Below are 15,199 nucleotides of genomic sequence, written 5' to 3'. Positions count from 1 at the left end.
AACCGTATACTTCTTTAAATGTATTTTTAATAGATTATCTGACGTACTTAATAAATAAAAAAGTTCAATATAATTACCTCCGTTATTAGATTCAATAAATTCCCTACGCCCTCTAAATGCCAATTCTCGCTTTGAGAAAAAACATATAACATCTATTAATTTAGATATATCTATTAATCGTAATTATCTTGTTATAATTTTCAATAATTATTTTATATTGTCTACCAATGTTAAATTCTATTCCTCTTTGATTTCCAAATTGCTTCAATTTTACGAAAGAATTGTCATTCGTCATAAATTTTATCGTCAAAATGTCGAAATTTTTTGTTGACGTATTTATATTTAATTTAGGCATTGGTCTTTGTCTTTTAATAATGTTTTCTTTTTCATTATATGGTCTCGAGCCAAAACATTTTTAAAATAAATTTTTTAATCACTAACCACGATATAAGGGCTAAAATTAAAATTATAAAAAAAAACTTACTTGGTAAAACAAAATGTGTGACGAATATACATACCTAGTACAAAAAATTCTTCAATTGTATGAATATACTTTTAAAGAAACTTATAATTAAATATAACTTTGTGAAGAAACGTACATAAAAATAACAAAATATTCTTTACTTTTTAAATCTTAAATCAATCCACTTAGTGAAATACTGTAGCTCCCTACGAGTGGCTAATGAATGGAATCATAGACGGTCCAGGTAGGTGTGTCCGTGCCAAATCCCGAGGGTGCCGATACCGGTCAATGTCAAATGCCTCTTTTGTTCGCGTCACTAGTATATATCAAAGGACGCGACGGGGTTGTTGTAGATTTTAAACGTTTCTCACCATAGCTGTAAAAATCTAAATATGTTAAACTTAACAGATTGTCCGTCGTTCGTTTTCTAACTAATTCGTTTTAGGACCAAGTGTTCACGGAAATTTCCAAAATTTACAACTTTTCGGTCACTCTCATTGAACTGCAGAAATTTCTGTCTTTATTACATCTAATATTACGAAGAGATCAGACCCCACTGTACTCGGCAAGAGATTGGTTCGGTTAAGCTTCTGTTTAAGTAAAATTTCGGCTCTTTCATCGGGGTTTTATTTATGTTTCTAATTCCCTAATCGCTTAATTATTTAACTACTTCTTAAATAGAAATAAGTCGAAACCGGTTACTTTGTACTCGAATATCTGTAGTCTTGGGAAAAAAGTGGAAAGAAATTTTTATGACAACCGATACATAAATCGTAAATTTAAGGAAAATAAATTCTAGAGCTTTTTTTGTACCATTGTACGTCTCATTCATTAAATTTGGTTGTAAATGATGCAGCCAAAGTAACAGTTAATTTTTTATCACTGTACTAGAATTGTACACGTTTTTTCTGCATCCCCTTACAGATGGGACATACTAAATCGTAATATCACCGGTTTAACATTGAAATCCGTAAGTAATATAAGATGGGAGAGCAGAATAAACGCGGAATAAATGTATCAAATATTTTAATGGATTTTTTTAAAACTCCTGTCAACTATACAGAACTATCATAAAAACATGCCAGTAAATTCATATCAGTTGGGTTAAGTTATAAATCTAGTCTAGGGTGAGCAACCGTTTTTATAACATGGGCCGGAATAAATTTTAAGTTTTTTCCGCGGGCCGTAGTAGTCAATTGACGCCTTCTTGTAACTCGTAATTTTTTTAGTCTGCAAATATGAAATAAATAAATAAAAAGTTAATTACTACATTTATTTCTCTTATCGTTTTCGAAAATTACAAAGAATTGGAAAAATAACTATTAATTAGTTATTTTTCGAATTTAATAATCTATTAAAGATCTCGCGGGCCGGATAGAAACTTTTCGCCAGCCGTAGCTGGCCCGCGGGTTGCCCGCCGTTGATCTAGTCTGCTCGTGATTCACATAATCGGGCGAGGGTGGCCGAATATCTAGCAGGCGGCTAACAGCCCACAACCGCTCCGGGATATAAAGTCGCGTACTCTTTACGCGTGTGTCGCTTCTACCAGCTAAACCGTGACGTTGGTGCTCTGTAAAGCGCATGCGCCAATGCCTATAATCTGGCTGCTTGGAAGTTGACAGGCAGGTGGCTAACAGCCCACAACCGCTCCGGGATATAAAGTAGGACTCTTTATGCGTGTGTCGCTTCTACCAGCTAAACCGGGTGAGGTTGGTGCTCTGTAAACCGCATGTGACAATGCCTATATGATCTAGCTGATTGGAAACTGACCCGGTTTCGACACTCCTTCCGCCACCGAATCATTCGAATATACAATAGCAATCTTATCGTTTTTTTTCACATGTAGTATAGAAATTTGTAAAAGATACATAATGCAGTTATAATAAAATATTAATTTTAATTAATGCAAAGTACGTTAAAATATGAAACTTTATATTTTATAAAATACAAGGGAAGGTCATTGGAAGGTGGAATCGGCGCTTCCATCGCTTCCAATGACGGCACGCCACTGGTATGATGACTGTTTTATTTTTCGTTTCTGGTCCAAGAGTAGGAAAAGTAACCAAAAGCAGGGGAAAAAGTAAGTAGCAAATTACGTTTAAAAATGTTTTAGTTTTAAAAAAGATTAAATATAGGCGCGTTTATGTTATTGTCGACGGTCGCCATCTTGTTTGCACATTTGCGTGTGCAAACAAGATGGCGACCAGAAGCGCCGCCATTTTGTATACCTAAGCTCACATTAACCGAATCGTATAATCAGATTCTCACATATGCAAATATCAAAGTTTTGTCAAAAACAATTGACAAAGTTTCTCATATTATGTTAACAATATGTCAGGGATTAATACGAAGCAAAGTAATTTATTCAAGTAAGCAAAAATTACTTTTAATCATATAATTTTATACTTCGTTACTTATCTAAAGTGACTCATGATAACACTACAACTATGGCCGGATGGCCGAGCGGTCAAGGTGGCAGCCTACCGCTCTGGGGGACCCGGGATCGAATCCGAGCGGGTCGAATATCCCCAGGAATTTTTCGGGGGGTGGTCCGTTCGAATATGTCGGGCCCCGTCCCTCACCACCCGGTCGCCCCATTGTGGGCCTGGCCGAACCCATAATGGGCTTTCTAAAAGAGGCCCTCTTAGTGCCCACAGGGCGGAAAGAGTTAAAAAAAAAAAAAAAAAAAAAAAAAACATGATAACACCACAACTATATCAGTGATAATTTATCTAATTATTTATGACACAGTCATATAAATGAAAACCTATATAGATTTTTAAATAACAAAACAATAAATGTATAGAACTGTAATTAATAATATAATTATTCATTCGAATCATTGGTAACTTCTTATATTTGAATATTTGGAGTACGTGATAGACATTCGCTATTGTAAATGTCTAGCAAGTAGTCGAAATATATTAACCATACGATTAATATATAACATATATTATACTTTAAAATCTAAAATTCAACGAGTTGCGTCACTTTCCTGGAAACAAAGTTAAAGTTGTGAGTGGCGCCATCTGGTGAGAGATATTCTTTAAAATTATTATAACATGGCGATAAACTTCGTTTTGAGAGTAGAAATAAGTTTTATTTTTTATTTTTTTTTTTAAATTGTACATGCTAACAAGTAAAATTTTCATTAAGTTTGACGCTACTCAAGATACGACACAACACCCCCCGTCTATCACCCTCCGACTTTTAATCACCAAATATTATATCCGAGAAAGTAAAAATTATTAAAATTAATTTAAATTAGCGACTACTTACCGATTTATCATATGTCTGGAAAGCCTTTATGTCGAATCCTTATAATAAACTTTCAGTTTCGGTTATGGTTTCGTTATCGGGTTCGATAACAAAATCATTACGCAAGGTGCTTCTAGACTGCAATTCTGGTTCGTTTATTATATTTATTACCGCTAAATCGGTTTCCGCTGTTTACAGAGGTAAAAATAACTCTTAACAGATGTTCAAACGGTCATTCAAGGACACTAGCTGAGACAGGAGTTGTGGCAGGCGATAGGTGATGCGCCAGGCGACGCCTGACGCGCGCGGCGCGTGTGCCATGCTTGTCAAACTTTTTGTACGTGATAATATTATCGCTAAAACGGCCCCCAGTGTTTACAGAGCTATTATTAACTCTAACACGACCGACTAGAGAGTAAAAGGCATATAAACAAGAAATTCAAAGCCAATTAACGGCAAGAAAGTCTCCCATAGACTTAATATAGGAAGGTAGTTTCCCGGGAATATTTGACTAGAGATTAACTGATTTCTCGGTGTACAGTCAGACAACCTGAACAAAAGCCAATCCAAGTAATTTTATTGCGAACATTTATTAAATCTTACATATTTGGAAATAATAAAAAATAAGTATCGCTTGTCACACCGGGGAGCCGCCGCCATGACAGCGCTTGTAACTTGACACTCCCCTGTCATAAATCACAAATTTGAACGTAAACATCTGGCCTTCTACTGCAGCTAGAATGACGCCGTCTGTTTTGATAGACGTAAAAACACTTCAAGTTTGTAATCAGTATGTTAAACAATACAATTTTTTAAATTAATTTTTTTAAATGAAAATACGTCGAACTTTTGACTTTTTAAAAAATTTTTTCTTGTCAATTATGTAAAAAGATACGATAATCAGAGAGACTGAAGTGTTTGTAGACAAAATAAAAAGAAAGCGCGTGTCTAGGGCAAAAATTACGAAAAATATGGCAATTTTAAATTATTTTACAAAAAAATCCAAGCCTCAAGGTTTGTTAATTAAAAATAAATTATGTCGTCATCGGGCTAAGTGATATGCATGTGTAATAAAACTGTTATAGACTCATATTTTAACAATTGGAAATGATGCGGCCCCATTTTCATAAACATTATTAATTTATTGTAGGAAAATAAGTAAAGATTTTTATAAACTAAGCAATGTACACATTAGTTAAGTTAAGAATTTTATTAAATAACTACAGATGATCTCAATATAACTAGCCTTTTTTAACATTAAGTTGATAAAATATATAAAAAAATATCAACAATTGTAATTTTAATTGTACAAAATTTAATTATAATTAACTTCTGAACATAGGTGGTCCTCGGTATTATCATTATATAACAATTCTAACGTCTTAACGCTGAGTGGTTGAATTTGACCGATGAGTGACCAATTAAGAAGTTTGTTATTTCCTTACAAATTTATAAAAATGTACAAAGTATGTAACTTAAACGTAACTTTTTAAATGGAGGTTATTACATTTATTAACAGTAACTGATATAAAACACAAACTGCGATTTAGAGCCACCATTTGTTCGCCTCTGAAACTGGCACTAAATCGTATGGCACTGAATCAGGGTACAATAAAATTAAACAGTAATTGCATCATGTTACACCATCTGTCATGTCTTGTCTTATCACGACATGTAAAGAGCACGTCGAGCGCAGCGCCCGAAGGCGATGCGCCCAATATACAAACTGTGTAACCGGGGGCAGTGCCTTCTTTTTGGCCCTGTTCTGTATACACAAAGACATATGTAAAATAAACATGTAATGTGCTAAGCCTCGTATCAATTTACTTCTCAGGCACTAATATCTATTCGCGAACCGTTTTGTGGAATTCACGGAAATTTTACATCTGACGACAAGGATAGGATTGGATTGAGAATAAGTCCTGAGGAAGCAGAATAAGCACGATCAGTACCATGTGGAGCGAGATCAATGGCTACCTTCTGCTGTCTGGAAGAGTTCGACCCTACACACCCAAGTGACTGGATTCCTTATGCTGAGAGGCTCGACGCATATCTAACTGCTAACAATGTAGAAGATGAAGAGAGGAAGAAAGCTATTTTGCTGACGGCATGCGGACAAGAAACGTACAGCCTATTGAGGTCTCTTTTGACTCCCAATTTGCCAGCCACAAATCCTTTCAAGAACTGAAGGACGTCTTGGTCACATTTCGCCCCTCAACCCTCACGAATTGTTCGTAGGAATCGATTTTATAGACGTGATCAAAAGGTGGGAGAATCTCTGTCTATCTATATTGCGGAGTTGCACAGACTCGCAGAACTTTGCGATTTCGGTCCTCACTTAGAGGAAATGTTAAGTGATAGATTAGTTTGTGGTCTGTTGGACGAGACGCTCCAACGTCGCCTTTTCGCTCGAAAAAAACCTATCGTTTTTAGAGGCACAGGAAGATACTTTAGCGGCTGAAGCTGCTGTTCGTTACACGAAAGAAGTTAGGCCTAACGCGGGCATTGAAACTGAAGTATGTCTAATCAGGAACAAAGGGGAACCGAGCATCACATCAGGAATATAATAGGGTCAATTTTAAGAGCAAGGACAACCAAGCTACCCTGAGTCAATAAAAGTCTGTAAAGGCTGCGGAGGGAAGTATATTCGCAAAGAATGCCCATACTGAAAGAGCAAATGTTTCCTTTGTAAAAAACCGGGCCATATTCAGAAGGTATGCCGTTCAGAGAAACGTTCTTTTTTTCCATTTCGTCTCAAACGGAAAAAGTAGTCAAATCAGGGGTCCAGGTGAATCAAGTAGCTAATTCTTCGTTGACCGAAGCTATCACCACGTTAGTCAAAATTAACGGGAAGAATAGTCCAGTTCCAAGTAGATTCAGGATCTCCGTATACTATCATGTCAGAAGACACGTTTAACAAGACTTTCGGTAACAGTTCCCTAAAGTGATACCTTTTCCGCACGATTTTGCGTGAGTACTCAAAGAAACGAATTCGAATTTCCGGCCAATGCCAGGTGAAGGTCACATACAACTTCACCCGAGAACTTCCTCTAATCGTGGCAAGAGGAAACAACATAAGTTTGCTAGGGAGAAACTGGTTCAAAGAGTTAGGGATATGTGTCTCAGGTGTATATCGCATTTCCCGAGATCGAATCCAGGAGTTGGTGGAAAAGTTTCCGAGCGTATTCAGAGGGATGTTAGGAACATATAAGGGCCAACCGATTTCAATTAAATTAAACCCAAACGTAACACCCATCAGATTAAAGGCAAGGCGAGTACTGTTGGGGATTCGTCAAAAGGTTGACAACGAACTTGAGAAATGGGTCAAACAGGGAATTTTAGAGTCGATAACAGATCCTGAGTGGGCTACACCCATTGTGCCGATTTTGAAGCAAGATGGATTGGTAAGCAGCTGTGGGGATTATAAAATTACACTTAATAAAGCATTGCGACCCATTTCAGCAATCAGTCACTTGTTAGCAGATATGGAACATGTGAAAGTTTGGCAAAAACTTGATCTGGCTCAGACATATCAGCAGCTCACGGTAGACGATGATACAGCCAGAGCTCAACGATTATTGTTATTGCTCAAGGGGCCTTTAAGGTCAATAGATTACAATTTGGTATCAACGTGGGCGCCGGGGATTTTCCAAGCATTTATCGAACAACTCGTAGGAGGAATGGAAGGGGTAATCCTATACTTCGATGATATTCTCATTGCGGCTAAATCCGAGGAAAGTCTGCTACATAGGGTTAGGCAGGTTCTCGAGAGATTCCAGTCATAGGGCTTGCGCATTAAAACACAGAAGTGTGATATCATTCCAAGCGTAACATTTTTCGGTTTAAGATAGATGCAAACGAAATTCATCCCTCCGAGGAAAACATCCAGCAGTTTGGCAGTCCTGTACCATCTAACAAAAGGGACCTTCAAGAGTTCCTGGAACTGGTTAATTTTATCATGTTCTAAAAAACAAAGCCACGGTTGTGGAACCATTGCATTGTCTTCTGGATGCGAACACACCGTGGGAGTGGGGGCCCAGATACGAAAAAGCATTTAAGGCCATCAAATCATTGTTGACATCAGATGCCAACGCACTTCAACTCAAGAAAACCGTTAGTGCTCACATGTGATGCATCACCTTACGGTATTGGGGCTGTCCTTAACCACCGTATGCCAGACGGAAGTGAGGCACCCACTGCATACTATTCACGAACGCTATCAGCAACAGAACATAACTACGCACATATAGATAGAGAGGCCTTGGCAATCGTAGCGGGAGTTAAGAAATTTTACGACTATATCTACAGACGGCAAGTGGAAATACAGACCGATCACAAACCTCTTCTTGCCTTACTATCGTCATCCAGACCAACTCCAAGCATCATCTCACCCCGGATGCTCTGATGGAATAACCTCCTGTCAGCATATGACGATATACTCATCTACAGACAAGGAAAATCTATGCAAAACGCAGACGCATTCAGCCGATTGCAGAGACAACGTTTAGAGGACGGCGGCGGTTTACAGATCGGGTAGACCGCGGTTCAGAAAAATTTCATTGCAGAGACGGCATTTCTGGCTTGCCACAATGTAGACAGAGATTAGACACAAGTTATTTGACCTATTTTCTAGACTCACTCGACAGCAGGTTTAGAGGACTTTTTGTAGTTTTGTTGGTGGAAAAGTTTAGATAAAAATGGATATCGTTCCTTTCATAAATGTTGTAAACGGTACGAATCGACAAAATTATTCATTAATTAATTGCTTGGAGCAAAAATAACAAAATTAAATACTTTAAATTTGTTTTAAATGTTCAAATTTCGATATTCAAATGGAAGAAGACTTAAAACTACAATTAATTTAAATCAGATGCATTTTTTCACAATTCGAGTAGCCTGTCGGTTATAAAACGTTAATGCATTTCGAGGTCATCGTAGTTACAGAACGTTCTGTTAAACAAACGAGACAATTTTAATAATTACCGAAATCTTTTTATAGAAATAAAAAAATATGTTTAATAGTAATCATAAAAGGGTGTACTATAGATTACCACCTATGGAATTTCGGGACTTTGAGTATATATTCGAACTCAGAGGACCGAGACGAGTTTAACGGTACCCTACTTTTGGGCCGGAGGCAAAAAGCAAGAAAGTTATCATATTTTTTTCGGCAATCGCGTGATGATCGGGAGTCGCGTCGCTCTCTCCGCTAAGCCTATCGCGTGTTTAGCAGGCAGTCCGGCAAGTCGGTCATATATACCTTCAACAAAGGCAGATATTGATCCACGAGCACACTGATCGTCTACAGTTCGAGTTAAGTCCTTTTTGCACACCCTCACGCACGTCAACCTCTGGGGCTACGGCTCCTCAGTTTCGCTATCGCTCGCGGTCGGCTAGTACTACGAGCCAACCGTGCTATCGCGATCGGGAGTCGCGATGCTTGAACAAAAGGAAAAAAAGGAACTGGCATCAGACTATTCCTGCTCCCGACGGACTCCCCCGAAAGGGAAGCTGCCAGCAGGCCGCCGATTGTTTAACGTCACTAGTTATTGATTCACGGTAGTTCTTCAACAAAAGAAAGAAAAGGAAGTGGCATTCGACTGTTCGTGCAATTTCTTGCCTTTCAGAGTGCTTTTTTAAAATTTGTTTGCAGACTTTACCGCGAGATGGCAGCACTAGCAACTACGGTGCCGTCTGCATGAAAGTATTAAAAAAGTATAACTTAAAAATTATGATAAGTTTCTTATTTTTCGTCTCCGGTCCAAAAGTAGGGTATCGTTGAACTTGTCTCGGTCCCCAGTTCAGATATATACTCAAAGTCCCGAAATTCTATAGGTGGTAATCTATAGTATCCCTAATAAGAAATTTAAAATTATTTATTTCTACAGTTACGAAGGGTGACAGTAAGTAATACAATGTCAAAATAATTCGTTAAAAATCTATTCTGAAGACGAATTTCGAATTCGGTATAAATTTTTTAAATATAGATTTGTTCGTATTTTAAACCGTATTGGCGACGAAATTAAATATCGAAATGGAAAGTGGTCGTCGTTAACTGCCCAATAATGGTTGTTGACAGCCTTAAGATTTTATTTCTGGAAGCTTTCGGAATACAGCTAGCGACCTTTTCTGACGTCACAAACGAATAACCCGATTGGCCAAACGACTCCTAAAACAACGGAGTAATGGCCAAGAAAGTAAGAGCCAATGTTTTGCCGAAGTTCGTGTAGAGGGAGTTTAGAAATAGCCGCTCGTCTTTGCAACGCATTTTAAACCGCGGTTCAGCCAGCCAACGTCTAAAGGCCGTTCTGTTGTTAAACGTCGTTTAACGTAAACTGTCTCTGCAATCGGCTGATTGAGTCGTCTTCCGGTGGCCTAAGTACCAGAGCAGCAACAAAACGAGAGAGACATCTCCTTATAGACCTCATGGAGTGTCTATCTCTGTCAACTAGAAAAATAGCTCTAGCAACCTATAAAGACCCAATCTTATCTACGGTGAAGACTTGGGTTGTGAATGGCTGTCCCAAGCAGAAAACTTCAGGCCTTTTTCAATCATTCGAATACAGAAGAATAAGAACTGTCAATCCATAAAGGATGTTTGCTATTAGGAAGCCGTATCGTAATTCCTCCCCATCAACAGAAAATATGTCTCAATATGTTGCACGTCGCACACCCGGGTATTGTTAAGATGAAGGCACTGGCCAGGAGTTACATCTGGTGGCCAGGCCTGGATAGCAACATTGAGAAAAAATTAGTCAGGTCATGTGCGAGCTGTCAAGCAGTCCAACATAACCCTCCCAAAACAATGTCCGCTTGGGAACCAGAGTAAGCTCTGTGGAATAGGCTCCACATAGATTTTGCCGGCCTCTTTCAGGGCAAAATATTTTTCATAGTGGTGGATGCCAGGTCCAAGTGGTTGGAAGTGGATATAGTGCCGTCGACATCTGCAAATAGAATGATTAAGGTGTTGCAGAAACTGTTCGCCATGCACGGAATGCCAACAGTGATTGTATCAGATAACGGCACTGCCTTTACGTCCTGTGAGTTTTGCAATTTCCTTAATAACAACAGTATTCAACAAATCACTACGGCACCCTTTCATCCATTGTCTAACAGACAAGTGGAGAGGATAGTGCAATTTACAAAGCAGATTGAAGAAAATGAAAGCTGACATAGGACTGAAGTTAGCAAGAATGCTAATATCACAGCATGTGACACCATCGTCAGCAATGGGAGTGAGTCTGGCTGAACTGCTGATGGGGCAGAAGTTGCAGACTTGCATAGATAATTGTTATCCCTCAGCAAAAGAAGGCAACAGTGAGAAAGCAGAAATGAAATCTCCGAATTGATCCTTCCACATGGGTGATCCAGTTTATGTTCGAAGCTTAAATTCTGCTGAGCACTGGACCCCAGGAGACATCATGGATTTGAGGAAATGTCACTTTTTCAGCCTGTACAGAGCATGGACAGATAATTAAGCAACATACAGACCAAATTCGACAGTTTTCCAGAGGAAACTACAGCCAAACCGACAAACGAAGAGTCTTCTACCAATGACAAGTCGAGACATGGAAGAGCAAGTTCCAGGTGAAGTAAAACAGTTTGGATGCACCAACCAACCAGTAACCCCAGAGAGGAGTGTCAGCCACACATAAGACAACCTCCAAAATATTGGAAAGATTATGTATCTTTCTAGGAGGGAAGGAGTGTCATGTCGTGTCTTACCATAACGTGTAAAGGACACATCGAGCGCGGCACCCATATATAAACTGTAACCGAGGGCAGTGCCCTCTTCTGGCCCTGTTCTGTATACACCAAGAGTGGGCAAGCAAGAGTTCAGTGGGAGCCAAAATGTAGGTTTTGCAAAATGCATGGGAGCCACAGTTCTGTACTTTTTTTATTCTGTACCGCAGTTCTCTCCACAATTTTATTATGTAATATAAAACAAATACTGAATTTTTTAAATAAACATATTTTCACAAAATTGTGAAAATAAAATTGTAAAAATAATAATAATAAGCAGAAATTAACACTTTCAGCAAGAGCCGTATGTAACTCAAAAAGAGCCGCATGCGGCTCTCAGAACCGCATTTGCCCATGTCTGGTATACACAATACATATGTAAAATAAATGTGTAATGTGCTAAGCCTTGTATCAATTTATTTCTCAGGCACTAGTATCGGACTATTTGCAAACCATTTTGTGGAATTCACGGGAATTTTACAATTTCATTTAAACATTACTGTTAAAAAATTACAAAAACAGTGTGAATCTCAAGCTTAATGATTAACCAACTGCTTACCACTTTTAGAAGTATTTATTCTCATAAATTAACAAAAATTAAACACTTTGAACATAATTATTTGTAATTAATGTATATTTAAAGTTTGGTAACTTTACTCAAGTTGAGTTAAATAGGAAAACCTATAAAACACATGGGTTTCCTACTTAAATTATAGCCTACTGTTCAGAATTAGTAACAATTTTAATTGGTTAATTCCAAATATAAAGTAATAACTATCACATTGAATTATTCTCAAACCAAAAATAATTATTATTAACAAAAATTGTATTTTTTAAAAATTATATTGGGCAAGAACCAAATCATATCAACAGATATATGGACATCCATTAAATTTCAGAATATGAAAAATAGTTAGCGTATTTTACGGACTATAAGACACACTTTTTTCTTCGAAAAATTGCCTCCAAAATTCAGGTGCGTCTTATAGTCCGTAAAATACGGTATTTATGAATACAATTTTCTCCACTACAAATCAGCCAAATTTACTTCCAGTACAAATGTAGCTTCTAGTCAGTATTAGAAACCAAAAAATATTTTTGATGTATAATGAATACATATACTTATGCAATGCACAACTTTACAAGATCTCTGCAAAGCTGGGTGTGACCTGATTAAAACAGGTTCAATTTTCTGTTAAAAATGTTACTATAGATGCATTTTTTGTTGAAATGAAATAAAATGATCAATTTCTGCAGAAATGAAACAAATGACTTTTTATACAGAAGGAAACTATCAGTGGTGAATGTTACAGAGAGATTCTGAAGTTTAGAGTAAGTTAATGGACATACAAGTATATACACCTAGTTACATACAAATACACAAAAGACACCTCATAATTGTTATGCATTTTGGCTCTATATGAAACTGGCTGAAATTTTAGTACATTATAATTCTTGATTAATTGATCAGTGCAGTAGCAGGAGCTAGTGAAGTGATGAATCTTTGACAAAGACAGTCTTACCAAAAAGGTTCTTGACCTTTTAAAATCTTCTGGAGCTCAACCAAGTATTTTATGGAACCCAGCCCAGATTCATAAAAAGGAGCTGTACATGAATACAGTCCATGAGAACATAATAAACACACCTCTATGCATGAGGGAGACAAAAAATACAGTATGTATGCATAAATTATTGTTACTTCAACAGATTTAAGCACATACTTTAAGAGCTATGCAACAGTAAACTACATCTCAATGCACACAAAAAATTTTGAGTAAATCATATACTACTACTTTTATCTAAAATCTCTTAATATGCTTAAACCCATAAGGACTGTGCAGTGTCTTTTACCAAAAATTCAATCATCTTCTATACTGTCAATAATAACATCTTTAAAGCTTTTGTCAATAATCAAATCTTGAAAGTGATTGACAGCATAATTATTACCTTCCACAGTTATCATGGCTATCCACTTACTATCATTTTGTTGAACCAGACGATATTTGATCTCTTTGAGATTTATCCACCGTTTTAAAATCTCTACGACTTCATTTTGATAGCAGCAAAACCTTCTTGAAAGATCATCATCATGCAATTGTAATCGAAAGGTTGCTTCTACGTCTTGCTCTTCAATTTTCAAGTGTGCATTAATAGATTGAAAGCATTCCGTATTATGCGAGCATACGAGATTCAAAAGGATTTTGAAAGATAACTGTCCCAAAAACTGATTATTCAAAATATATGGTACTACAAATTCTGTTGTATTTAATGAATTCTTTTCCAGCATCATACATGCCAATCTTTCTAAACAAGTCATCAGTGTTTGTGTGATTGAAATTTTTCTATCACTGTCTACAATTCTATCTGATGTTTCCTGAAATACATATTGAAGTAAGTCACTCATTAAAGCCTCTGGCACTTCAGACAATTCATTTGATCTCAAAATTTCATTATTTATCCAGTTATGCATTATCATAAATATAATTTCACTTACATCAGAATGACTTTCAATTGGTTTTTCAAATGCATTTGGAAAATTATTCTTCAGAGATTTCTCTAATTGATTCTCAAATTGTTTTCTTCTAAAAATGCAGCTTTTATTTACATTTCTATTTCTTTTCATAGTATTTAGAACATCAGTTATGGTCCACGGTAATCCAAAATAGTATCTCCTTTTCTTAATGTTTGTTTCTTCTCTTTGCGCTTCGTCATAAGTTACCTGGTACCAAGAAGATGCTTTCTGAAACACCTTTTCCTTATATTCTGATCCATAAAGATTTTCGAATATAGTTTTATCATCATATTCTTCATCATTAACAAATTCACTAACAAAATTCTTCCGCATTTCTTTAATTAGCATTTTCACTCTGACTTCAATAAGCTGTAAATCATTCAATTCTTGATTTTCAGTCATATACTTATGCATATTGCAAATGGATCCAGATAACAGTTCTGCTTCTGTGTCAATACCATATTGAGTTAACATAGTCTCTACCTTCCTTTTATATTTTTGGTAGGCTTTCTTTGCCGACCTTATATATATTTCTCTGCCTTCATACAGTAAATCATCGTCCAACCTATAGTGTTTGTAATTGGGAGTGTCGTACTCTGATTCGACAAATTCCCGAAAACCCAACTGCACAGTTTTGCTGCAACGATAAAGCTGACCAAGAATTTTTGTAGATCGATACGAATCGTTTTGGATTTTCTTATCAAAAAAATCGGGATACTCACTTACATACTCATCGTGACTCAGCGTTTCATTAAAGCCGGTTTTGGCAAAATCCAAACATTTGGAATATTTTTTGGCTATACTTATACATTTTTCGCTCATCACCCCATCATACTCTTTATCTGCCCATACTAAATGAGCATTAGCCAATTTTCCAAGATTATATTCTTTTATAAACTTGCAAAAAAAAATTCACCATGTCTTCAGCCTTTGAAAGTACAAATAATCTTATTAGTTACATTACTATAAACAGTAAATATTAATAAATTGAATGTTATGTGTTTCTATAATTATTTTTAGTTTTCAATTACAAATATATATAAATTATATTTCTATATCTGAAAATTAATAGGAGATATGATGAAAATATTTTAATTGGATCATACTTTAATAAGACATTAATTCAAACTCAACTGCAAGCTTGAGTCCAGAAATGGGATAATTTGTTTATTTTCAAGATTTCCCTTATCCTCAGAATTTAAAGATAAATTATAAATTTTAAG

General features: G+C 36.5%; 2 protein-coding genes across 3 annotated transcripts in view; both read right to left on the bottom strand.

Annotated features, from left to right (window-relative positions):
- The window catches only part of LOC136971192 (uncharacterized), a 58,520-nt gene that overhangs the window by 18,812 nt on the left and 24,509 nt on the right, over window positions 1-15,199 (bottom strand). Inside the window, exon 1 of one of the 2 annotated variants that reach the window (XM_067265667.1) lies at window positions 3,743-3,856. The exons of the other annotated variant lie outside the window; for it this stretch is intronic. The gene's annotated coding sequence lies outside the window, so the exon portion shown is untranslated. Of the gene's footprint in view, window positions 1-3,742; window positions 3,857-15,199 lie in introns of those variants that run through there. 2 annotated transcript variants of the gene reach the window in all.
- On the bottom strand, window positions 13,128-14,900 carry LOC136971193 (uncharacterized). Its single transcript, XM_067265670.1, has one exon. It carries the CDS (start codon window positions 14,796-14,798, stop codon window positions 13,323-13,325), a length of 1,476 nt encoding a protein of 491 aa, XP_067121771.1. The 5' UTR covers window positions 14,799-14,900; the 3' UTR covers window positions 13,128-13,322.

Source organism: Centruroides vittatus, unplaced genomic scaffold, assembly GCF_030686945.1.
Source record: "Centruroides vittatus isolate TY-2023 unplaced genomic scaffold, ASM3068694v2 contig_235, whole genome shotgun sequence".
Classification (NCBI taxonomy): Eukaryota; Metazoa; Arthropoda; class Arachnida; order Scorpiones; family Buthidae; genus Centruroides; species Centruroides vittatus.
Note: the sequence above shows the minus strand (reverse complement) of the source record. Positions and strands in the feature narration are given on the sequence as shown.

Bases quoted from the DNA above. Each gene is read 5' to 3' on its own strand.
- LOC136971193 (XM_067265670.1), bottom strand. From the start codon at position 14,798: ATGAGCGAAAAATGTATAAGTATAGCCAAAAAATATTCCAAATGTTTG.